Below are 25,524 nucleotides of genomic sequence, written 5' to 3' on the forward strand. Positions count from 1 at the left end.
AGGGGTGAATAGTCATCACGAGAAACCCAGGCAGAGGAGAAATTCCTGGGGTTGAGGGAAAGATGTAAAGTTTGTATAGACAGACAGTGGCCAATCAATGCCACAGTCAAGAAGGTACCTCAGGGGATTCTAGGCTCTTACAGCTAAAAGAAAATTACCTCGTTTTGTTTTGGGGGGCACTACTTTTTCCATAAGGAAAATATCAATTATGTATGGAAATAACTGGTATGCCTTATTTTTACCCCTTCTGCACCCTAATTTTCAATGTATTCCTTCAGGGTATCACCCCTGCCCCCATCAGAATATGTATCTGCTTTATAATGGAATGGAAAAGATTCATTTTTCAGAAACGTATTTTTAGCTGGCTATAGGGAACATCTCTCTTCCTAAAAGCAAGAAATCTTTGAACTGGGTCAACTTCACTGTCCCACTCCTTTTATGCTCAACTATATGAGAACATACCATCTTAGCCATTGCTTTTTCTTTTCTCCTTTTTTTCTTCCACACCCAAATGAAAGTGTGTGGGAGATTTAAAAAAAACAAAACAAAAATAGCATAAAGAGGACACAGCAGAGCATTCAGATTACAAGGCGGTTTATTGAGTTAGTGGCATGCGGGGAAGTTCTTCCCGTGATCAGCAAATGCAGGCATTACAGTGCAAATCCAGAGGGAGAAGCTGGGTGCGGTCAGGAGGGCCTCGAGCCCAGGGCCTGGTCAGCTGGTGACGTGCAGAGCTCTCTAGAGGGGGCTGTGGCTCATCGCAGGGGCAGCAGGACGCAGACACCCCCCTACTTGGAAAAGCAACGCTCACGTCTCACTCCTCCCTGAAAAAGAAGGCGGGGAGGGGAAGGTGAGGCCTGATATTCACCGAGAGGCAGCAACCAACGCTCCAATTCTTATCAACCCAGAAGAAACATCCTCCAAAGGAAGGAGAAAATTCCCAGTAACTTCGTGGCTCCCTGCCTGCGCTGTGGCTACAGGATCAGCGATTCCCAGGCCAGGTCCTCTGCCCTCTTCTCAGTCCCCAGGGACCTGATGGGCCCAGAGGGACCGCAGGTGAGGCCCGCACACTCACCTGCTCTTCTGGCGGTATTGTTGTAGCGCTTTCTCTGCCACAGTCTCCATAAACTTAGGACTGGAGACTTCTTGTGGGACCGTCACAGAGAAGGGGTAGGAATCAAAGAGCTTCACAACCACCTTAGTGAGGCCAGAGGGAACGCTGGGGTCGGAACTGTGGGAATTCACCTAAAGGGAGAAAAGTCACGAGAGGGCGGAAACAACGGTCAACACGGACTCATTTGGCACCTGAAGTCAGGCTTATTAATTCAGATCAGTTGACCCCTTTGCTTTTTACTCACCTCGACACCTATACAACTTGGTGAACAGAAATGCCCTAATTCAGAGACCCTCGTTTGTGGGTGTAAATGTCATTCACGAAGGACCAACCTGGGGGAGCCCCACCAAGTAAAACATGTTTCCTTTGGGGAGCCACTGGCCACGTGGTGGTAGAAGAGGAATCAGGGAAGGAAAAAGAAAAGGTTCCCAGCACTAGAGGGAAGTTTCTTATCACTGGAGGAGAACGATGGGACAATTCATGAGCCATCCTAGGCAGGACAGGGCAGCAAGGCAGCTCCCCGGAAAGGGCACTAGCTCTGCAGCCGGGCAGACAGGTTCAAACACCCAGGTGATCACCCTGCAGATAGGAGACGCTGGGTAAGATGCTGAACCTCTCAGTTTCCTCATCTGTAAAATGGGTTCATGACATTCCACGTCACTGAGTGATGAGGTTTCCATGCACCACTGGACCTGAGGTTTTTGTTTCCTGCCATATGACAAACGCTCAGTGAAAAGCAGACATGCGCTCTTGAACATCTTCACCCCATTTCAGCCCTGGGGGAGGATCACATGAGCTCCAGACAACACCTTGAGCCCAGCTTCAGTGTGTGGCCAGGACAGACTCACCGTGGAGACCTGGAGATAGTGCTGGCTGTCGCTGTGCGTGAGGTTGGCCAGCTGGGACACCCAGGTGAACTGCTCGTTCAGCTGCTTCAGCAGGGAGGATGTGTTCAGCATCTTCTGCTGGTAGGACTGGAGCAGCTGGTCGTACAGCTTGCTGAACTTCTCCGCCAGCTGCAGGGACATGTTCAGCTGCTGGCGCAGCTGCATCTGAGAGGAGTCGTTGGCTGAACAGTCTGCCCGGAGATTAAAAGAAAAAAAGACAAACGACAGAAACGTGAAGGGAGAGCTAAAAAGGGATGAAAACAAATGGCAACCAGTTCACGCAGCCAGGACCTAAGGCAGAGCTAAGGCAGAGCTACTCCAAGCTCCAGTCCACCAAGCGTTTGCTAGCAGCCCAAGACAAAACAGAAGGCTCGCCCCGCATGTAAATCAGCATGTGCGTCCTTCATTGAGAATGTCTTGCCCTGGGAGACGATGTCATCTGAACTAAACTGTCTCAGTGACATCACTGATTTCTCTTTGGGTGCAGGACCCTGTCCCCTTGGGGACCAGCAATGAGGGGCACTGCCCACACCTCAAGAAGCACGGACCTCAGGGCTCCATGTGCTCAGACCTCACTGCCCTCCTTCCCTCCGTTAGTCATTGCAGGAAACGGTGGATGTTACTTGTAGCTGCCATGGTACCTGCTATGTACCAGGCACCACCAAGTACACTGGATAGCCGTGATCTCTAATGGTCAGATGTATTCTGATGTTAAGTGTTATCAAGAATGAAACTGAGGACCAGAGCGGTAAATCATTTGCCTAAAGTCATAGGATGAACGATTTGTGAGGGCAGGATGTTGAACCCCGGGCTTTAACTCCTAAACTTGGGCTCTTCCTACTCTGAGTCTGTGGCTCTGGAAAATTCTCCAAGCTTGCCTATATCTATAGAGTTGGAAATTCTGGCCCCAGGAGCCTGGGTAGCAGAAGAGCCAGTCAGGACCCTCGGGCCACAGAGCACAGTAGCCTGGGGTTGGGCATCCGGGCTTTGCCCACCTGCCCACCATGGCTGGTCGCCAAGCTCACCAGAGAGCGGGGAAGTTCATTGCTTTTGGTCACCAAGTGCCCACTGCAGGTTGTCAGGTGGATAAGGGCTGGGAACTACCCACTCTCTCTCTCTAAAAACTACTGTTTTTCTCTCCCTTGATTTTTGAAAGATATTCCCCAAAAGAGCACATCAAACCCAAGCACGTCAGGGGAAAGGGGGCGTTCTTTGCACACTTCACCATGGTGGCTTTAATGATTTCCACTAGAATAAAATAAAATGTCAGGTGGGGCAAGACATAGGATTATTAACAATAAACTGGGTTGAAAAAGGTACATAATGACGAAACTTAACTCTTCTTACCAGGGAATCATTGAAAATAAGGACTGTCATTGAGAACTGGGTAGCAGTCTAGAGCAGTGGCTCTCACCTGGGGCAGTGCTGTCCCCAGGGATATTTGATGAGGTCTGAAAACCTTTTTGGTGTCACAACTGGGGTGAGGGTGGGAGGCTACTGGCCTCCAGTGGGTAGAGGCCAGGGATGCTGCTAAACATCTCACAGTGCACAGGACAGCCCGCCACAAAGAAGGACCTGGTCCAAAATGCCAGTAGTACCGAAGTTGTGAAATTCCAGTCTGGAGGTCCCCGGCAGCACCTGCTCAAATGGCTGCAAGCACCTTAGATAAGGGGTCATAAGTCTTCTTCAATGTAGAAAAGAAAACCGCTGTTTCAGGAAGCTGTGATCAGTGAACATTAAGATCAGTGCCAGGGGCGCCAATCTGAGCTTGGGGATCTGTAGGTCTCTTCTTCTGGCCCTAACGTGACTCTCTCATGGTGTGATTTACACTCTTCTAATCGTGGTATTTTATGGGATAAACCCAGGAGGTTGTGTACTCACCTCTCGCTTCTTCATAGGTCAGCCTCTTACAGCACTTGTATTTCTTTTGCAGTAGCTTCTAAAATCACAGCAATGAGACTAGGAATATTTAGCTAGACTCTGAAGGCCTGCCCGGGCAAACCCAAAAAGTATTACGTAAGAGCAAAGCCGTAAGATCGATCCACTCGGTACAAGGGAAACAATTAACTTTTTCCAAGCATAGACTGTTGTGGGCCAGGAAGTGTTTCGCCGCTTTTATAGGTGTTATTTCCAAGTAAGAAGAATTTAGTCCCCCTGATAAAACCGAAGGAAACAGCAGAAGGGAGGTATTTCCTCTGCCTCAGGGACCAACCTACCAAAGGTAAAGTTGCCGGGAAGCTAGGGTACCACTAGGAGAGACCCACGTCTTCAGGGTAGAGAACACAGCAGCACTGATTGGGAACACATCACAAACGCCCCCAGGGCGTCATATAATCTTGGGCAGGTCACCAAACCTTCTCTGACTGAGTGTCCTCCTCCGTAAGACAGGGATGATAACTGTGGCCACCCCGGTTGTTCCAGGAAAAAGAGTAAATGTTTGTAAAGTGTTTACAAGAGTGTTTAGTAACACACACATGGGAAGAGTTTGTTTAACAGAATCCACACTGCCTAAACTCTCACTGTCTGCGCAAAACACGAGGACGTCTATTAGGTTTGGCCCTTGGGAACAGACGAACTGAGGGAAGTCAAAGGATGACAGTTCTTTAGAAAAGCACGGCAGCTCCTGCCACCGTCAGCCTGTTAACCGTGAGCTGGATCATGTGGTAAGCACCTTGTATTCTGTCCGACTTCAGGGACAGCCCCTCATCTTAACCCGCGACCCCAGATGGGGACCCAAGCAGAGCTGGGCAAAGGACTCCCCCACCCAGAGTCACAGCTGGAAGGCAACAGGGCTGGCATTTGAACTCCCATCCGTCTGAGCCCATAAAAGCAGCCCTAGTGAGGTGCTGGAGACCCGAGGACACAGGAGACCACGGGGCCCCCCGACTCACCCATGGACAAGATCTCCTGGCACTTTTCACACTGGTCCTTCATCTTCAGGCATCCCGTGGAGTTGTGGCGGATTTCCTTGCACACGGTACGGTCACTGCTGTCTTCTGGAGACACACAAGGGCAAGTCATACAGAGCGACACAGAGATGGATCACCGCCATCTCCCAGAGCCCGTCCACACTACTGTCTGGCCCTTTGACATGGTTCTGCGGGCAGAGCAGGTTGGACTCTGGTTGTCTGCCTGCAGACACAGGCTCGGATCGGGGCTCCCTGCAGCGGGACACGCAGGTGGTCCCCAGGGCCCCCTGAGCTGGGTTCGGCCCCCTCCCCCACCACCCCCACCTGCTGGCACGTCTCCTGCCTGCTTGTACTTCTCTTTGGCATCATAACCCGTTCTGCTCTGCATTCTGTCTGGCTCATTTCTCTCCCTGGGTCAGACAGCAAGCGCCTTGAAGGCAGGAATAGGATCCACCTTAGAACCTCCTTATGACACAGGGAGCCCCCCATTATGGATGTGCAGTCAACTCCTTGCTCAGTACCCTCCTGTGTTTCCAATCCGTTTCAAGCCACAGCACCGTGCTGGTCAAACTGTAGCATTTAGGAGATGGGGTTGGCCAACGAGTGTCTATTGGTTCAATGAAGGAAATCACTTCTGAAAAGTTTCGGCTTCTCGTGTCCATGTTAGAGTTCCTTCATTCAAAATACATTCATTGTGTGCCCATTCTCTACCAGACCCTAAGGTTACAGCCACAAACAGCTTTCTTAACTGTACCATGAGCTGATTATATAATTTGTCACCAATATATGCATGGCGTCCACATAAAGCCACCTGAGTTCCCAAGACAAAGGGGTCTAGTTCTCTAGAGGAAAGAGTCAATGTCATGCCCTCCAGGTGCTGGAAGGAGCTTGGTACACTCGAAAGAACACAGGTTCTGAATCCTGCAGGGCTAGATTTGACCGGCTCCCACTTTATCAGCTGTGAACCCTTGGATATGCTCCTTCACCATCCTGTCATAGTTTTCTCCCCATCAAACCGGGATGAGAGCGCCCCCCCACCAGGTTTCTGGGGGTAGAATTCAGATGACACATGCCAAGCCCTGGCCACAGTTCTGAGCATCTAACGGGTTAGCATCTCAATGAATTGTGATTTCCCATCCCATCCTTCTAACCTCCTGGGAATTCCGCCATCGGGAAGTGGTAGGGAGTTCTATGCATGTGGTCATCCATGGCCTGCTGGGCCTGGTGGATCATGTCAAAGAAGGGCTGAAACACGTCATGGAAGTTCAGGGGTTCCAACAAGGGGAAAGGCATGACATTCCGGGTGAAGCGGGACTTGGGACTGAAGAAGAGCGATCCCCTTGGGAACGAGCCAAAGGGCGAGTAATACTGAGTGTCCTGGAACTTCCGGGGAAAGAACCGGTCCTGGAAGAGCTCGTCCATGATGTTGGATGCACGGTTGAAGCTGTCCTCCATGACGTCCATCACGTGGCCCTGCTGCCGGTCGTTCTCCAGCAGGGAGTCGATGCGGTCACCATTGATCCACAAGTAGAAGGGGGAACTCTGGTTCAGGAACTCCTCGAGCTGCGACAGGAGACAGGAGACAGTCAGGGGTGCTTCCCCCTTGTCAAGACGGGCCAGGCCCGGCCCCTCCTGCCTGCACCAGGGGCAACTCAGAGTCACAGCAGGCGGCAGAAGGCCAGGCTGGGACTGGCTCCCCATCTCTGAACTGTCCAGGTCAGTGCCTTTCCTTTCTACCGACCCCGAGGGGAAGAGCTTAGGAAGACCTGCGAGGCCGAGAGAGTCACAAGGCCCGTCACATGAGACTAGTCTGCTGTCCTCTTTGGCCACTGGTGATCCCCAAGCCTGCTCAGCCAAGGGCCAACTGACGGGATTCCTGGAAAGGGCAAAATTCATGAGCCCTAGCTGAGCAAGGCCTGCAGGACAGGGAGGATCAATAATAGGGTACTAAAAATTCTTAATTCCTTCTGTTTAAGTGGATGCAGGGATCTGCCATACCGTGGAGCCATTTGTTACGTTAGGCAGCTAATAATTGCTGAATGAGAGTCTTCGGAAGATGGCAAATACCTGGCACAGGTGCTTTTCATGACTCCACATTACTGCACTCATAGCAGACATTACCAATTGATCACAGCGCTCTGGGCCGCAATGCAGCCAGAACTAATCAATTGCATCCGGCATGTGAAATGAAGCTGTGATATTGTGATTTATAATAAGAAATATATATTTGGTCTGGTCCTTGATAAAGAGGTCTTAAAGCCCTTGGAATTTCCTGTGATAAGAGCAATAAAAGTGTCTTTTGTTATGTTAGTGAGGTGACTTTTTGGAAAGCACCTAGGGACGGGGGCTGGTGAGCCAACCCTAGGATTAGAGGGTTGGAACTTTCAGCCCTACCACCTGATTTCCAAGGAGGGGAGAGGGGCTGGACCTTGAATCAATGACCAATGGTCAATGATTTAATCAATCGTACCTATGTAATGATGCCGCCATTAAACCCAAAAGGATGGGCTTGGGGAGCTTCTGGGTTGATGAACACATGTGCCAATGAGATGCAGGAGACTGTTGAACTCGAAGAGGTGATGGAAGTTCCCCATCCTTTCCCCATCCCTCCCGCTGGGCATCTCTTCCATCTGGCTGTTTCTGAGTTATATCCTTTTATAACACACCAATAATCTAGTATGTAAAATGCTTCTCCGAGTTCTATGAGCTCATCTAGCAAATTAATTGAACCCAAGGGGGCGGTCATGGGAAACTCTAATCTACAGCCAGTCCGTCAGAAACACAGGTGACCACCTGGACTTGTGATCGGCGGCTGAAGTTGGCAGTGGGGATGGGGAGGCGTCCTGTGGGACTGAGCCCTGAGCCCGTGGGGTCCGACGCTGTCTCTGGGTAGACGGGGTCAGAGCGGAGTTCAACTGCAGAACACCCAGCCGGTGTAGGAGAAATTCTTGATGGGGAAATCCCCACACTTGGAATTGGGTGCAGAACCAAAGAAGCATATTCAGTCCTCCTCACTGCCCAACCAGAGCCCAGGCTGTGCTGAAGAAGCGGGGCCCCTTGTCACCTGTTGGCCCACCAGTCCCGAGCCGCTTCTGCAGACACGCGCGTAGAACTTCATGCAGGTCTGTTTCAGGCAAGGCTTACACTCCTCCCAGAGGGCCGTCATGGTCTCATTGCACACCCCCTGGGACGCCTTCAGCTTTGTTTCAGAATCCTTGGTGTCATTCAGGGCATCCTACAGGAGGACCGAGGCTGGGTTAGCAACAGAAACCATGGCTTTCCCTTCCCCAAGCAGGCACCGTGGTGCTGGCCCCCCGGCCCAACCTGGCCACATGGGGTGCTTATTTCCACCCCTGCTCTGGCTCATGTGTTCCCAAATCTGCCCACCTGGAATTCCCTCCCCATCTGGCTCTAAACATCCTCTCGTCTTCAAGATCCAACTGCTCCTTAGTCCTTTCCAGCCATTAGAGCTCATCTGGACAGCTCCTTTCTCTGACGCTGCACTTACAGTCTCTACTCCAGGACTTCCCTCTCACTAATACCCCACTTCCTAGTCTCAACTTCTGGAATTTAAACGTCATCTTTCAAAGCTTCCCTGAATCTTATTTCTCTATTGCAACCATGGTCCCCGGCATGCCACAGGAATAGGTAAGCTTCCGAAATTAAAATCACCACTACTACCGAAACTCTCCAAGATGACCATGACATTTGATCCAGTAATTCTACGAGAATCTATCCCAAGGAATTCCTGCAATAAAGGAAAAATCCATATGCTTGAAGATATCTGTTACAATATTCATGTGTGGCAACAAAAATACTGGAATCAACCCCAATGCTCAAAACTAGGGGACAAGTTAAGGAAACTGTGGTACCTACAAAAGGTAGATAGGACAGCATTACAAGGGATGTTTGTAGTAAGTTTTAAGTATTATAATAAGCATTTTTCATGTTAAAAATTCAGGAGTTTGAGTATAGTCACTGTCCAAAAAGTATAGAGGAGAAAGTGTAGTAAGAAATAGATCAAATGTTAAGTGAATTGTCCTTAGGTAAAAGGGTTATGGAAAAACTTCTGCTTTTCTATATTAAAATCTTGATAAATGTGTATTACTCTTCAAAGAATTAAGTAGACCATCCATACCCCAAAGCAAAGCTACACTATGAATATCTGAATATGTGAGGTCTTCTCTTGCTCTGTGTCCCCTGCCCCCCTCGTCCGAGATGGGGAAGGCCACCACGCCTCCAACTGGGCCAACTCACAGGCGTCAACTCTGCTGCCCAATTCCTTTCTTTCCGGTTCGCATATTCCTCAACTAAGAAGTCATGGAGCCTTTTTCCAAACTTGATATGCTTTATCATAGAACCTGGATTGTCAAATATCAAACTCAATGAGAAGCGCAAAAATTCAAGAACAAGGGCTTCCCTGGTGGCGCAGTGGTTGAGAGTCCGCCTGCCGATGCAGGGGACACGGGTTCGTGCCCCGGTCCGGGAAGATCCCACATGCTGCGGAGCGGCTGGGCCCGTGAGCCATGGCTGCCGAGCCTGTGCATCTGGAGCCTGTGCTCCGCAATGGGAGAGGCCACAACAGTGAGAGGGCCGCCACGTACCGCAAAAAAAAAAAAAAATAATTCAAGAACAAGACTTGCTACTTCTGCACGGGCTCTAGGTTTCTCATAGTGTGACGAGAACTAATACTGATGCCAAGAAAGGCACTAAGTTTCAAAGAAAGTTAGAGCTGCACCCAGGCCAACATTTCCTTAAGTGGTTTCCATGGAATTGTGCTACAAGCTATCAGGAAAAAAATAAATGGTTCCATGGTCAATTCGATTTGGAAAACACTTGGATTAAATGAAGTTACACGTGCTTCCTTTACCGCACAACTTTTCTGAGTCTTTATAATGCTTTTACTCTATGCATCAGGGATCATGAAGGTGGCAGGGGGCCCCATCTCAGCATCTCTGTCATTAGCGGTAGGGTGGCAATGGGAATAGGCTTTGAGGAGACCCTGAAGGACATTATTGAGTTTTTAAATAAGCTCCCTATTGAATTATTGTGTTTTCGTTTTGTATGTTCACCATTGGACCTAGGTGTCTCTCTACGAAGTAGTCCAGAACTCTATAGAGACTTGGGCAATACAGCATGCGCCTGCCGTACCCCCAAAGCTATTGACCCTACTAGATAAGCTTCCTGAAGGTAGGGTGCCACCCCTCTCCTAACCTGTGACAGTGACAGACCCTACCCAAAGCCTGCCTTGGACCTTGCACATAGTCTGGGTTTAGAAAAATCTACTGAAGTGAATCTGGGCGGCAGGCCCTGGGCCAGGCTTGTAACAAAACCAGATCCAAGATCTCACTGCTTGAAGCTTTGAAAAGCAAATAAACCTTCCCTATTTGTTAACCACAGCCCCAGTATCAGCTGACACAACCGGAGAAGGCCTGTGGGTCACCATAGTAACCTGGCAGGGCATTCGGAAGAGCAAGGGCCCCTCCCTCCCTCCAGCACAGTGGATCAAGGTGGGGGTCACCCGGGCTCTTCTTACCTCTTTCTTCTTCTTAGCCTCTTCTAAGGAGCCAAGCAATGATTTGCGCTCTTCGTTGGTCTGTTCTATTAGGGTCTTTATCTGTTTCACCTCCTTGAGAGCATTTTTAATTTCTTTATTAATGTACTTACTCCCCTCGGTGGACATTTCTGCAAGAAAAGAGCAGGGAGGTAGATGAGGCCAGAGGAAGGGATGGTGCTGGGGATATAACCCTGGAACCAGCTGGAATGGTCAGAAAGGCCAGTGGGCCCAGGGGCTGCGATGGCTGGGATCCTCCTGGCAGGCAGCCTTCCGGCCCCAGCTTTGCCCTGACACAGGTTCCATCCCAGGGCTCACTGTAGACCCAGGGCCAGAGGATCGATTACACCCAGCTGCTCAGAAATGCAAACCATGGGAGCGGACACGCCCCAGAGGAGGGACAACCCAGTCTGCCCCCTGGAGCTCTGGAGAAGCAGCCTACCCAGCTGGAGAAGAAATTTTTCAAGGAAAAAAAAAAAAAAATCCTGGAAGCGTAACTGTTTAAGCATCAAAATATAAACTAGTGTTATTGTGGATACACGTCTTTCTGCAATGCAGTTTAAGCAAACATCTGAACTTCGCTGTTCCGAGGCAGTGTCAGGTGACAGGGCCACAGAGGTGACTTAACAGCACCATCCTTCAAGGAGACTGTGATCAGACACCACACCGCGTGGCAAATGTAATGAGACAATGTCACCAAAGTACCGAAAGTAACAGCCAATGCTTCTCTGGTTCTTATCCTGGGCCAAATGCTGAGCTGGACACTTCACGTGCATTTTATTTAATACTCTTGACACTGTCTTCACCCCTTTGCACAATCGAGGATAAAGAATCACAGTGAGATCAAGATACTTACCCAGGGTTATACAGCTGGGGAGGGCGGAGCCAGATTTCCACCCAGCTCTGAGTTCAACGCTTGGGTTTTTAACTATTACCCCAGAGAGTCAGTCAGCTCATAGGACAAGGGTGGGGCAGAGGGAAGATAGGTTTCAGGAAAGGCCTGGCAGCAGAGGGGAACCACCAGCTGGGCTCTGAAGGATGACAAGCCCTCGTAGTGAACGATATTCCGCCTTACCTGAATCCGGAGCATTGGTTTTCTAGGTGGAAAGGTGGTGGATACAGGTAGTAAGTGCTATGGAAACTCAAGGGGAAATCCAGAGAGGCTCCAATGGTCCAGGCTTCATGGAGCTTCGTGGAAGAGGTGTGGACGCCGGACCGAGCAAACGGGGAGGGGAATAGCCCAACGAGCTGCAGCAGCCAGAAAGGGCTTGGGGTCTACCTGAAACTGCCTGGAAGCCCACCTGACCACTGAGAGCCTAGGCCGGCGAGAGATGGCTCAGAGAGGGGCCCGGGCAGAGCAAACCCGATCCGATGCACAGGACAAAGGTGGTCTTAACCCTTGGGGCCCTGACACAGGGAAGCATGCCAGGAGAGCACGCCTGGTCACTTACCCTGAAGCTCTTTGTCCGAGATTGCCCTGCCATTCTCCCAGCTCAGCAGCAGGCCCACGAGCAGCAGTAGAGTCTTCATCTCGCCTCCTTCTCCAATTCTGGAATCCTAGCACGCCTCTGTTTGCAGAGAACAGGGGACTGTCATGGTAACAGCTAGACAGCCCGCTGGTTACGGGCCCAGCCTGCTGCCTGTGCGGCTTCCCAGGAACCCTGCCGAGGCCTTGCCCTCCACTCTCCCCGCAGCTGGCATCACCGACTTTTTATCCCAGGGAAGTGACAAGAAAGTATCAGACTTGCCACTGGGCCCCTTCAAAAGAAAGTGGAGGAAGTGGGTACGGGGAGGAACCACAGGACAGCAGCCTGATATAGAAGAAACAAGAACTCCAGAGTAAGAGCCACTGGGCTCTGGTCCGAGCCGCCCTCCTCCTTCCTCCTTCTCCTTGTCCCCCATAATAGCTGACTATGCCTAAAAAAGGCACATGTGCTTTCTGCATCCAGAAAGGCCATCTATCTGATGATACCTGCTCACATCAAACGAACCCTGAAAACACCTCTCTTGGGTCACTCATCTGGCCTCTGCCGTCCCCCTAAAGTGGGCACTGCAGCCCACAGCACAGACAGCCCCTTGCTGTCTGCATCACGAATCCTGCCCACAGCAGGCATCACCAATCAATCACAGCACTGTCCCCACCAAGGCTCGACACCTCCTGAAATTGCTTTTCAAGGGTCTGAGGCAGTGACAGCCTCTGGGTTGCTACAGGGAAATAAATCCATTTGTCATCCCTAGCGTGGATGAGAGTAGAGCAAGGCGGGGAGGACAGTTGTCTTCAGGGAATGGGGGGGGGGAGGGCAAGGAACCTCCCCAGGAAAAGTCCCTGTGGGAGGACGTGCCACTCTGCTGTACCAGCTCCCTTTCACGCAGCCAGTCCCTCTAAACCCACAGCAGGGTGTGTGCCAGGGTCCTCCCACCACCACTCGGCTAGCTGCCTTGAGCCCTGGACCAGCTGGTCTTACACAATGGACCCTTTCCCAGAAGCTGAAGTTGTTGCAAAACAGAAACCCCTCCCCCTGCACTGCCCTTCACCCCAATGCTCATCTGAACTCACCCGTTTCCCCTAAGAGAATGGGAAGGGGGTCTCCCCTTCCCGAAATGAGGCACATCCAGAAGCTGCTCTCCGCTCAGCAGGCCCATCTGGACCCTTGGGAGAATATTAATGAGGCAAGTCCCTCCTGAGACATAATTAGTAAGGCAGCCAGGCTGTGGTTCCCGAGCAGCGTGGGAGAAGAGAGCGGGTCACCGCCTTCCCCAGAGATGGTGAGCGGGCAGCTGAGCCAGGGTGCTATTTCAGGTCTGCGTGGCTCTGTCCTAGCTGCTCACTGAAGCCTGAAACGCCTCAAACAGGGACAGAGCCTTTGTCACGCCAGAGAGCGAAAGCTGGCGAGAAACACCCCTCCAGCAAGAGGCCCCCGATAGCAAAGACTTCTGAGAAATCCAGACACGAGCCTCTGAAATAGGTTGGGACCAGAAGACAGGGCACTGGGTCCTGAGGAAAAGAGAGACAGGACAGCCAAAGGCAAGAGCTCTGGATGAGAAGCCTGGAATCCCAGCGGTCAGTACAGGATCTCCCACCAAGAGCCTGGGGGCCATGGGAGCCATCGAGTTCCAAGCTGGGAGAGAGACCTGTCTCCTGCCCAATCCCTCCACCTCAGAGGGGAGGCTGAACCCAGAGACAGGATGGGGCTTCCCAAGGCCTGCAGCAAGCTGGTGACAACCCCAGGATGAGGACTCAGCCCTCCCAAACCCCAGTCCAGTGTGGTTTCCTTGACACCAAGTCACTTAAATCTCTGAGCCTCCGTTTCCTCACCTGTAAAATGGACCTAATAGAGATTTTAGAGATGGGAATGTGTTCTGTAAACCCAAGGGTCTCATGTAATCATAGGAAATTCCGACTCCTTCAAAATTGACGTAGGATCAATCATGGGCATGGGCAGTATCTATCGGGGAAGTGGGAGGAGATGGTGTGTTGGGAGAGGGACAGAGGAACTGAAGCAGGTACACAAAGGTCACCTGTGGTCCCTCCCCGACTGTGGGCTTTGCCTCAGTGATGTGATCAGCTCCTACGAATCACCCGGGAGCCTTGCTATAATGCTGATTCTGATTCAGAGGCTGCTTTTCTAATAAGCTTGCAGGTGATATCGATACTAGTCCAAGGCCAGTAGGAGAACAGCGGCTGCGTGGCCAAACTGCCCTCCCTTTGCACTGACTCACCTCCCCACCCATCTCCTGGCCAGGGTGCCTGGTTGCCAACTGCTCTGATTGAACAAGCCACTCCAAGGCCCTCCTTTCCCCAGAGGAAGCCGTGGGGAGGACATGGTCACACAGCTAGTAAGCTGCAGGGTTTAAAGCCCAAAGCCCAAGCTCCTCTCCTACTGCCTCCCCAAATGCAGAAAACTCAAACAAAAAGAAAAATGAGAAAATAATTCACCTGTAATTCACACCATGGAGAGGCAAACATTAGCACTGTGGTATATTTCCTCTTTTCTATGCATTTGCATACAATCGGATCCTTTACATCCACTATCTTCAAATACTCTCTAAAAGCACACTTTTGTGGCTGTGTAATAGAGTCCTTTTTCTGATGTACTTTATTTTGCCATCCCACGAGGCCGGGCATTTAAATTGTCTATAATTTCCCACTATTATTATCGTGAACACTCTGGCGAGCATCCTTCTATAGTATCTGTACTTACTCTTAAATTCCAAACTTCACTCTTAAAAAAAAAATAATAATAAGTTTCTTTTTTTCATTAGGTCCAGAAATTCTGGAAGGTCAAGGCTTGGGTTCTAATCCCAATTCTGATACCTATTTGCTGTCTATCTTTGGAGACGGTCCTAAACCTCTCCAGGCTTCAGATTATCATCTATAAAATGAGACAGTTGAATCAGATGTCTGAAGTCTGATGGAGGTTGTGTGATGTTTCTCTGATGTACCCTGGTGCATTAGGAAGCAGAAAGAGTAGGATTTCAGTGGTTGCAACATATACTTAAATCAAAACATCATTACTTATAAACACACAATCCAGAGAACTAGAGAATTCGCGAGCAAACAAGATGACTCATGCGCGCAAGCTGACAACCACCCCTGGAGCTCAGTACCTTTCCAAGGAAGATGCTGCAGGAAGGCTGCAAGTGCAGGCCAGCTCTGCCACTCACTAGCCTGGCCTCGGGCAACAGCGTCAGTCCTCCAAGTGTCAATTCCCACATCTTTACAAAAGGAGGATCCTTACATCTATCCCGTTTACTCCACAGAATTGTGGTTGGAGCTGATGAACAAAGGGCTTCCTGAGTCCCTTGCCTGTCTGCCGGCAATTCGGTCCCGGCTCGGCCGTCTGGTGATGGGGCTCCGACCACTTCCCTTCCCTGGATCCGCGACTCCATCTAAAGCGCCCCTCTGACAGCCCTGTGACTCCCAGTGGCCGTCCTCTCCTCGCCTGGGTGCCGCCCCCCCGCCCGCTCATCAGTCCCGGCCAGGCTCTGCACAGGGGCAGGAAAGGTGGGGACATCTCACCGGTCAGCGGTGCCCGCACGCTCCTCCTGGCGACGCCGCGTGCACAGCACGGTGAGGCGCTCGTATTTATAGCGCTCTGCTGCGTATACACCCACTTTGGGGCTGGCTGCAAACCTGCATGACTCACGCCCAAAGAATGCGGTAGAAAGCACCGGGAGCTTTCTGGAAGCCGGTGTGGGAGGGGGTTCGGAGGTGCGGGCGGGTGGATGTCCGGTGCAGCACCCGGCAGGGGGCGCGGGGGCGCGTATCAGCACCGCGAAAGGCTCCGGCGGAGACAGACCCTGGGGTGCGGGCGCGCACCGCTGCCGGCTCCCCGTCCCCGGGGGCTCAGAGCTGGGGCACGGCGCCCCCAGGAGGGCAGAGCCTGAATTAACGTGCAGAGCTGGCACCCAGCTCCGCAGAGATGGAGGGATGCTCTGCGCCCCTGGCTGGTGCCTCGTCCCCAGTAGAACGTCAGTGTTCCGCTGCCCAATTGAACGTTAATCTCTCGCATTCAACACGCGCCACTCCTCTGGCTCCATTGAAGTAGAACAGCGTCAGAAATAACGTGGGTGTGATGGAGAGGGATGTCGTGCTAAAACACAGGAAGTACAAAATGCCGGCTTCCCGAACCACCACCTGACCTGGTGGTCCTTTGGCAGACCTGCTGGCCGGGAGGAAACAGAAATGTGTTTTTAGGGATGAACACAGCATCCATATGGGGAACTAGAAGGCCTCCCAGGCTCCTTGACTCCTGGACGTTAAGCAAGTATTTTCCCCATCCACTAGGGACCCAGCCAAGCAGGGCGAGCTTCATGAGCACGGGACCCTGCCGCCCCACACTTGGTTTGAGGAGCTACTGCCCCAGTCCTGAAATTCTTAAGAGTTTTTGAACAAAAGGGGCCCTGCGTTGTCATTATGCACGGGGCTGCGCAAATTATGCTGCTGGCCCTGCTTACAAGGGAGTCACTGATCTTCACCAGCCCCAAGTTTCTTCCGCTGGCTCAGGAGAAATCTTGCCAAAGGACTTTTTTTTTTTTTTTTTTTTTGGTACGCGGGCCTCTCACTGTTGTGGCCTCTCCCATTGCGGAGCACAGGCTCCGGACGCGCGGGCTCAGCGGCCATGGCTCACGGGCCCAGCTGCTCCGGGGCATGTGGGATCTACCCGGACCGGGGCACGAATCCGTGTCTCCTGCATCGGCAGGCAGACTCTCGACCACTGCGCCACCAGGGAAACCCTGTCAAAGGACTTTTTTGGCAGGGGGCTTTGATGTGGCACAGGGATAGGAGACGTCACACCACGCTCTGGTGGGGAGGGGACTAACTGAGAAGCCCCTCAGGCATAGCTACTTCTTGAGGAAGAAACAGAGCCACGCACTCTGACGCTAGGGTGTTTGAGCCCCAGGAGAAAGGTCCAGGGGCTGGAGGGTGGTTCTTATACTGGCTGGGGGAGATGGGTCGGCAGGGCAGGTATAGGCAGCTTGGTTTGCTGGCTGACTGAAACCCCGCAAGATGAAGGGCTCAGAGGAGAGTTCTATGGCCAGGGGCTGAGTTGTCCTGGTCACAACTTTTGAGATACAGCCTAAGGCCCAGTCCCTGGTCGCCCAAGGTCCAGGGGCAACTAGGACCCCACCCTTTTCAGGAAGGAGCACAGAGGGAGCTTCTAGGCCTGTGAGAAAAAGAGGATGGGGGGAGGACCTGAGCTGGGCGCATGGAATTCTGACCACAGTCTCAGCTCTGTCCCGAGGCTCTGGGTGACCTTGGTTGGACCAAAGACTTTAACCCCCACTCCTGAGTTCTCAGCTTCTTCCTTTTGGACAATGAGGAATCTGGAATGTATCGTCTCTGAGGTCCCCTTCACCCTAACCCAAGGCAATGCCAAGTGAGAGAAGGTCATCAGCTCAGAAGGAAAAAAAAAATCAATAGACAATTGGGAACAATATTTCTCCCCTGAGGCTTCACTTTTTCTTCCTTAAAAAGTCGAATTATCAGGCTTCCCTGGTGGCACAGTGGTCGAGAGTCCGCCTGCCGATGCAGGGGACACGGGTTCATGCCCCAGTCCGGGAAGATCCCACATGCCGCGGAGCGGCTAGGCCCGTGCGCCATGGCCGCTGAGCCTGCGCGTCCGGAGCCTGTGCTCCGCAACAGGAGAGGCCACAACAGTGAGAGGCCCGCGTACCGCAAAAAAAAAAAAAAAAGTTGAATTATCAGTAACAGCTACATTTTCTATGGCAACTGCCTCTTCCTTAGCATCTTATCAGTGCCCAAGGCCAGAAGTCTCTCTGAGCACGCTCCTTGTAACTTTTCTATCCTGCAGCTCCCCCAGCATCTGGCACAGGAGGCACAAATCTGTAATAATTGTATTTTTAAAAATCGGGCTTTGGAGGACAAGGCAAGGAGATCTGCCTTAGTCAGCTGAAGTAGGGGAAGGGAGGAGAGGAAGAAGGGTTTGGGAGAAAATAACATGATTCACAGCCATGACTGCGGTCCTCTGGGAAAGATCACTTGATGACTCTAGCTCACTGCTAAGCACACAAGGCTCAGAAGATTAAACTTTAAGGAAAAAAGTTCACCATAAATGCATCACTGGATTTGAAGTAGTCTAAGTAGATCACAGATGCCAGTTGGTACAGCCCTCACCCAGTACTTGATTCTGGTTGTTTTGTGGGGTTTTTTTGGCATATAGCTGATTTACAGTGTTGTGTTAGTCTCAGGTGTACAGCAAAGTGAACCAGTTAGTTATACATATACATATATCCACTCTTTTTTAGATTCTTTTCCCATATAGGCCATTACAGAGTATTGAATAGGGTTCCCTGTGCTCTACAGTAGGTCCTTATCAGTTATCTATTTTATATACAGTCATTTGTATATGTCAGTCCCAATCTCCCAATTTACCCCTTCCCCACTTTCCCCCTAGTAACCATAAATTTGTTTTCTCCATCTGCAACTCTATTTCTGTTTTGTAGATAAGTTCACTTGTACCCTTTTTTAGATTCCACTACTTAAGTCTTAACTGCCCATTCTTAACTACTTGATGCCACTGCTGCCACATTCCCATCAGGTGGTCATCCTGCCTCTGTTTGAATGCCCCTGGTAACAGGGAGCTCACTACCTCCATGGGAGCAACTGTCTAGTAAAACCGTCTACAGAGTTAGCTGTGTGTAGACTTTGTTGAGTCAAAGTCTGGCTCCTGCAAGGGACAATCCCAAGCCCAGCTCTGTCCCCTGGAACCACACAGAGAAAACCCAATCCATCTCCCGGCTGCTGGCCCTTCAGATATTTGAAGGCAGCTAGTCACTTCTCCCAGTGGTGCCCCGGGCTCGTCGCTGCCTGCGTCATCATTTTGGCAGAGGCTGCTGTTTAATCATTTTTCTCCCATCATGGACTTAGGCGGTCGGGTTTGGGGTTTGGGGCTTGATGTTTTTCTTGGAGTCGGGGACCATCGGAGAGGGGGCTGGGGGAAAGTAAAGAGCTTTACATTTATCTGTTCATCTCTTAATGCTTTGCCCACCCTCCCTCCCCTGCTATGCGATGTCTTTGCTATGCACCCCACCTTTGCCACCGCGGTCCAGCTCTGCACCACCAACAGGGCGGCAGCTTAACCACTGCTGATAGAAGTGGAACAAGTTGGAAATGGACAAGAACAGTAAGTACCCTGTTGTGCCTCCCATGTTTGAAGCTTGGGCAGCTAATACAGTTGTTTATTGTTATATAACAAACCACCCCAAAATTTAGTGGCATAAAACAATCTTTTTTTAAAAAAAAAAAAGAATCACTCTCCAGGCTCTAATTATTATTTGGGTGTATTCAGTCAATCATGGGCTGATAAAAAGTCATGGATAATCAAATCAGATGAGATAAAATTAGCCCACAGCTGATGTGGAGGCATCCTGACTGCTTTTTCAGGGCCTACCTAAAGTCCAGAAACATTCACTCCATCCGATATGTTTCCCTTATCTTCCCAAATAAGATCTCTTTGGGAAAAATCTGGGGCTAGTCTCTCCTGAGTTGCTTATCATGGACCTATAAGTAGACAAATCTTTCTTAAACTATCTTCACTGTTCATCATATTGACCAAAATCCAAGGATGCTCAAGTCTCTTACAAAAGTGGCATAGTGATTGCATATAATCTACTCACATCCATATACTTCTTGCTTATACATATTGTAAGCAATCATCTCTAGATTGTTTATAATATACAACACACTGTAATGATATGTAAATACTAGTAAATACAATGTAAATGCTATGTAAATTGTTATCAGAATCTCAGTAGATTCAAGCTTTGCTCTTTGTAATTTTCTGGAATTTTTTTTTTTTTTTAATACGTTCAATCCATGGTTGGTTGAATTCACGGATTTGGAATCTGCAGATACAGAGGGCCAGCTGCATCTCACTCCAGGGCTGGTCAACGCTAACCTTTAGCTCCAATTCTTAGACTAATGGGCGTTTTTTAAAATTGGGCCCCAGATCCGCCTCAGGTCAAATCTACTTTTTCCACAACCACCTGGAATCCAACGGATAATTATTTTAGATCAGTGATTCTCATTGGAACTGTACGATATAATTACCTGGGAACTTTAACAATTAACCATGCCTGAATCCCGCCTCCAGAAGTCATGATTGAAGTGATCTGGGTGCAGCCGGAGATTGCATCAGGACTTCCTAAACCCTCCAAGTCATTTTAATGCACAGCCAACGTTGAGGACCACTGCTTTCCAGTTTATGAATTCCTAGCTTACACTTTGCCCCATCTGATCCCTACTGCATCTCTATGTCATTGCTAGAGTGTGTAGTATTAGTCTCACTTTATAGAAGAGAAAACTGGAGGTCAAAGGAATCTTAGTTAGCAGGTTTTTACACCGAGTTGAAATCTGCTTCCTTGCACCTCTTCTCTGTCCCCTGTGAGACGGCCCTCTAAGTATTTGAAAACAAATATTCTATCTCAAATGTACTTCCTTTTCATAGAGTGAGGTCACCAGACCCTCGCTCTGCTTGTCCCTGCCCCTGGGGTGTTCCACCCTGTCATCGTCTCTCTAGCGTGGCTTTAGGAACAAACGGAAGACACCAGCTTTGGTTGGCCAGCTGAGGGGGCAGCGATCAAAGACTATCACTACATGTGATTTGATATGAAGTTCCTGGAACCCCTCTGCTTACTTTTACATTATGTTTTAACAAACTGTGATCCTCAAATTGGTTTATATTGTCCCCCCGGGGCAGGCTATGGTATGCCGGCTGTACACAAAGACACAGAAGCAAGTGGCTCTAGTTTTACTCAAAGATTTAGAGAGAAAAGTTAATATTTAGTGAGTAATCAGTCTTCATTCTCTCTCTCTCTTTCTTTCTTTCTCCCTGTCTTTTTTCAGTTCCCCTCTAAATCTCGTGCTTCTAAAGCAATGGATGTCTATTTACATTTGTATTTAGGATGTGTGTGTATGTATAATATATATGCATAATGTATGCTACATATATAAATGTATAAGGGATTTTTCTTTTTTCTTTTCTCTTTAAAATAAATATAAAATCAGATTATATATGCTGCTTTGCAACATGCTCTTTTCCACTTAATAAAATATTATGGCTAGCCCTCCAAGTCAATGCTTAGATAGATCTTTTCAGTAACGACTGTACATATTTTATTCAGCCATTCTCCCATGCCAACTTTTTCTGTCACCATAAGCTGTACCACAATAAACGGACTTCTGCATATATCCTAATATGTTGGTGCCTTTATTGGTATAAGAGATTCTCAAATTGGGACTGGAGGGTAGAAGAGAATGTTTTGTCTTAATGTTAATACATACTGGCTGATGATTTTCCCAAAAAGTAGCAGCTACTCCCACTGTCTCTGAGAAAACCCATTTCCTGTGTGACCATAAGGCTGGATATTGTCCTTTTGAATTTTTGCCACTCCAGTGGGAGAAAATGACATTTTGCTCCCTTAATCTCTTTGCCTGTTTATAGTTTTCAACTATTCATTTTAAAATAAAGTTTCTGTTTCTGTGACTTGCTTATTCATATTGTTTTCTCATTCTATTGGGTTATCCATCATTTATTTAAATCCAAGTATAGTTGATCTACGATGCATTCTTTTTTTTCTACCAGTGTATAGGAGCTCTTTAAATAAATGAGGTAATCCTATGTGTGTTGCAAATGTTTTTACCAAAGCTGTCTTGTGTCTTTTACCTTTGATTATGGAAGCTCTTAAAATTTTTTAAGTAGTGAAATTTATCTTTTCCTTTATAGTTTCTAGGTCTCCTATCTTGCTTAAGAATGTCTTCCTCTCACTAAAATATAGACCGTTAAAAATACTAATGCTATACACCTGAAGCTAATAAGGTATTGTAAATCAACTATACTTCACTACAAAAAAATTAAAATGAAAAAATTATTAGGTAGATGTCTACTACGTAATACATGCCCAAATACTGCATAGTGTAGATTGGGTATAGTTGATATAGATAGATAGATGTCACATAGCTAGAGAGACAGATAGTTAGATGTAGAGTTAGAGATAGATAGATAATAGAGATGATAGATACAATAGATGATACATAAACAGAAGATAGATGATAGCGTTAGAGATAAATAGGTATAGATAGATGATAGATATAATAGATGATAGAATAAATAGTAGACGATAGATAGATGATAAACAGAAATAGATAGATAGATAGAAAGATGATAGATAGATAGGGCCTCATCCTCAGAAAAGCAAAAATATAACAGCAGTGGAAATATTAAACGTTATAGAATAATATTAGGAAGTGATGCTTTCATTAGCATTCTTTCAAAAGACACTCTAAAATTTTTTTTAAAGATTTTTTTTGATGTAGAGCATTTTTTAACTCTTTATTGAATTTGTTACAATATTGCTTCTGTTCTATGTTTTGGGTTTTCTTCTTTTACTGCAAGGCATGTGGGATCTTAGCTCCCTGACCAAGGATCAAACCTGCACCTCCTGCAATGGAAGATGAAGTCTTAACCACTGGACCACCAGGGAAGTCCCTAAAAATTTTAACCTAGACAAGTGCATCTAATACACCACAAAAGACAGACGTGAGAGCAAGTGTAAGGCCCTGCAAATTCCTAATACAACTCCTGGGTTGTCAAAGAAATATTAAGTTATGAATACACTCAGGACAAAAGTGAGATTAATTGTAGTTTATAGCCCATTAACTAATCAGTATTTATTTGGGAAAAGATCCCAGGGGCTGTCAGCTATCGTCTGGCTGTAAAAAGAGAGCGATATTGGGTAACACTGAGAAAAAGAACAATAAAGGAAATAAGGTGCAAATAAAATATAGACAGTTATTCTAATTTTCTTCTAGCTTTCTACTGTGTTAATTTTTATATTCAGATTTTTTAATGACTTTCTAGTTTATTCCTCTGATTTATTTCTTTGTTCATATGTAATATATTGTTTTTATCACATGACTTTAAAACAGCATTTAATGTTGAGAAGGTAATCTCCCTCACTCTTCCTTTACAAATTTTCTTGGTTGTTCTTGGACATTAATTCTTTTCTATAAATGTTCATTTAATTCTGCCCAGTTGAAAAAAAATGATATTGTAATTATAATTTCACTAAAAGTACATAATAGTTTGGGAAGAATCCACATTTTTATATTCTTTCTTCCTATTTAGAAGCATAACATATTCTAGAAATCATTTAAACTATTATTTTTATTTCTAAATGAATTTTTTTAATCAAAGTCTTGTATGCATATAATGAAAAAATATCAAATAGTACAAAAGTACTAATGCAGAGTCCTCTGCCACGTTCCTCACCATTTCTCCAGCCTGCCACCAACCCACTCCCAATCCAGGAAAACCATTATTTTTATATTAAAACAAACATTGTTTCATCATGCTATGGCATGCAACTTTTATATCATTTTTTAAATAAAAAGAAAGATTTCAAAGATATTTTTGCTACTTCTATCATTATGGCAGTGGAAAAGTTTGAAAAATCCTAAGTATATTGTCCTGAAATTGATCAGATGATAGTTCAAACGTTTCCCCTCTTTCATTCAGCTTTGTGCTCCCATTCTCTAAGACATAGCTCAGCATGCAGTATGCATTTAATAAATACTTGTTAAATTACCTGAATTAATTTTTCAATTAGTGCCATCTAAGATTCCATTAATTTTGTTAGCAGTCTCACCCTAGTTTTGCTTTTTTTAAATGTCATTTTATTTTTTTTTTAAATTTTATTTATTTTTGGCTGCGTTGGGTCTTCGTTGCTGTGCGTGGGCTTTCTCTAGTTGTGGCGAGCAGGGGCTACTCTTCGTTGTGGTGCACAGGCTTCTCATCGCGGTGGCTTCTCTTATTGCAGAGCCCGGGCTCTAGGCATGCGGGCTTCAGTAGTTGTGGCATGCGGGCTCAGTAGTTGTGGCTTGCGGGCTCTAGAGTGCAGGCTCAGTAGTTTGCGGGGGACACGGGTTCGAGCCCTGGTCCGGGAAGATCCCACATGCTGTAGAGCAACAAAGCCCGTGCACCGCAACTACTGAGACTGCGCTCTAGGGCCCACGAGCCACAACTTCTGAGCCTGCATGCTGCAAGTACTGAAGCCTTCACGCCTACAGTCCGTGCTCCGCAACAAGAGAAGCCACTGCAATGAGAAGCCCGCGCACTGCAACAAAGAGTGGCCCCTGCTCGCCGCAGCTAGAGAAAGCCCACGCGTAGCAACGAAGACCCAACGCAGCCAAAAAATTTAAAAATAATTTTTTAAAAATGCCAGTATTGGTAAGTGTAAAGTGAGGCAAGAATCCCAAACACAGGATGAATCTTAGGGAAATTTCTGGGAGGAAGCAATGAAATATAGGAAACTTAAAAATCATGAAAGGATCACATAGTTCAGAGAATGGGGCAAAAAGAGGCCAACTTAATTTTTCTCTGGATAAGTCTTCAGTTGAGAATGTTGACAGATCCCCCCCCACCAGGGAATTCTATTTCTTATTTTAAATTGAAGCCAATAGGAAAATGGGACTTAGATGTTCCTTTATGACCAACGTTGCTGGAGTGCTGCTATGAATTACCCCGGACTGGCCCTCTCGTCCTTTCAAACATACGGTACTCCTGTGCACCGTTGGTGGTATTGTGGTGAGTATAGCAGCCTTCCAAAAAATATTTTGCTCTTTGGCTTCCAAAGGATTCATGATTTGGGTGAAACACTCGCATTAACAAGGCAGTAACACTGCATGGAGTTGGAATCCATGCTATTGAAGAAGAAAGGGCAAAAAACTTTGAAAGGCCTGGGTTGGGGAGAGGATTGTAAATGTATGGTAGGACTCACCAGTATCCATGTTTCCTCCTTTCCTTGCAGTCCCTTGCCTTTGGCTGGGGCCATGTGACTGAGTTCCAGCCAATGGAATGTGGCTCGTAGTGACTGTGTGCCTCGTCAAGTCCTGTCCCATGATCATCTCAACCCACAACCCTCCAGTCTCTCTTCCCCTTCTACAGCAACCTCGGAGGCCGCTTCCTGAAAGATGGCAGCATCACAGGATGGAAGAGGCCTGCATCCCTAAGTCAACATTTGTAAGAGAACTACCCGACCTGCAATGGATTGTGATACGAATGAGAAATAAACAATTACTATACTGTCATTAAAATCTTGCAGTTATTTTTTAGAGCCTGTGCTCCTTGCTTTCACTGCTATGGAAATCGCTATCTTAAAACGGGATGCCATTGTAATAAAAACATAAATATGTAGCATTAACTTAGCATTGGGTAGCCCGATGTGAGGAGCCTGGTACCAGAAGCTGAAAAGATGAAAATCTTTATTATGCAGTGGCAAAACATTGGGTACACTGTGCCTATGTTATCTGGGATAGCAGACCACAATGCTTACTAAGTAGGCATGTCCAGGGGGCACTGGTTAGAAAAGAAACAAAGTGATAGTGTATGTTCTCTGCTATTGGCTGTACTTGGTAAAGCAATACAAGGCAGAGATGAGCTCTGGAGAAGTGGATGGTTTGCAAAGAGAAATAAGAGGGAATGGAGAGAGAAGAAAATTTGAGCCTGAAAGAGGAAAACATCGACTGCTTCTAGATCC

The 25,524-nt window shown here is 47.9% G+C and overlaps 1 protein-coding gene across 7 annotated transcripts in view; it reads right to left on the reverse strand.

Annotated features, from left to right (window-relative positions):
• Positions 1–577: 577 nt before the first annotated feature.
• CLU (clusterin) overlaps positions 578–25,524 on the reverse strand; it is a 30,648-nt gene continuing 5,701 nt past the window's right edge. The window contains exons 1-10 of one of the 7 annotated variants that reach the window (XM_032634076.1): positions 15,485–15,641; positions 11,916–12,032; positions 10,578–10,595; positions 10,447–10,469; positions 7,975–8,145; positions 6,062–6,473; positions 4,893–4,997; positions 1,963–2,192; positions 1,076–1,245; positions 580–824 (exon numbers count right to left, since the gene is read on the reverse strand). In XM_032634076.1, coding sequence (XP_032489967.1) covers positions 815–824; positions 1,076–1,245; positions 1,963–2,192; positions 4,893–4,997; positions 6,062–6,473; positions 7,975–8,145; positions 10,447–10,469; positions 10,578–10,595; positions 11,916–11,994 — 1,218 coding nt within the window. In that variant the 5' untranslated portion in view covers positions 11,995–12,032; positions 15,485–15,641 and the 3' untranslated portion in view covers positions 580–814. Of the gene's footprint in view, positions 825–1,075; positions 1,246–1,962; positions 2,193–4,892; positions 4,998–6,061; positions 6,474–7,974; positions 8,146–8,591; positions 8,659–10,446; positions 10,596–11,915; positions 12,033–13,021; positions 13,264–15,484; positions 16,131–25,524 lie in introns of those variants that run through there. The other 6 variants (XM_032634077.1, XM_032634071.1, XM_032634075.1 and 3 more) reach the window with 6 other exon arrangements.

Source organism: Phocoena sinus, chromosome 6 (assembly GCF_008692025.1).
Source record: "Phocoena sinus isolate mPhoSin1 chromosome 6, mPhoSin1.pri, whole genome shotgun sequence".
Lineage (NCBI taxonomy): Eukaryota > Metazoa > Chordata > Mammalia > Artiodactyla > Phocoenidae > Phocoena > Phocoena sinus.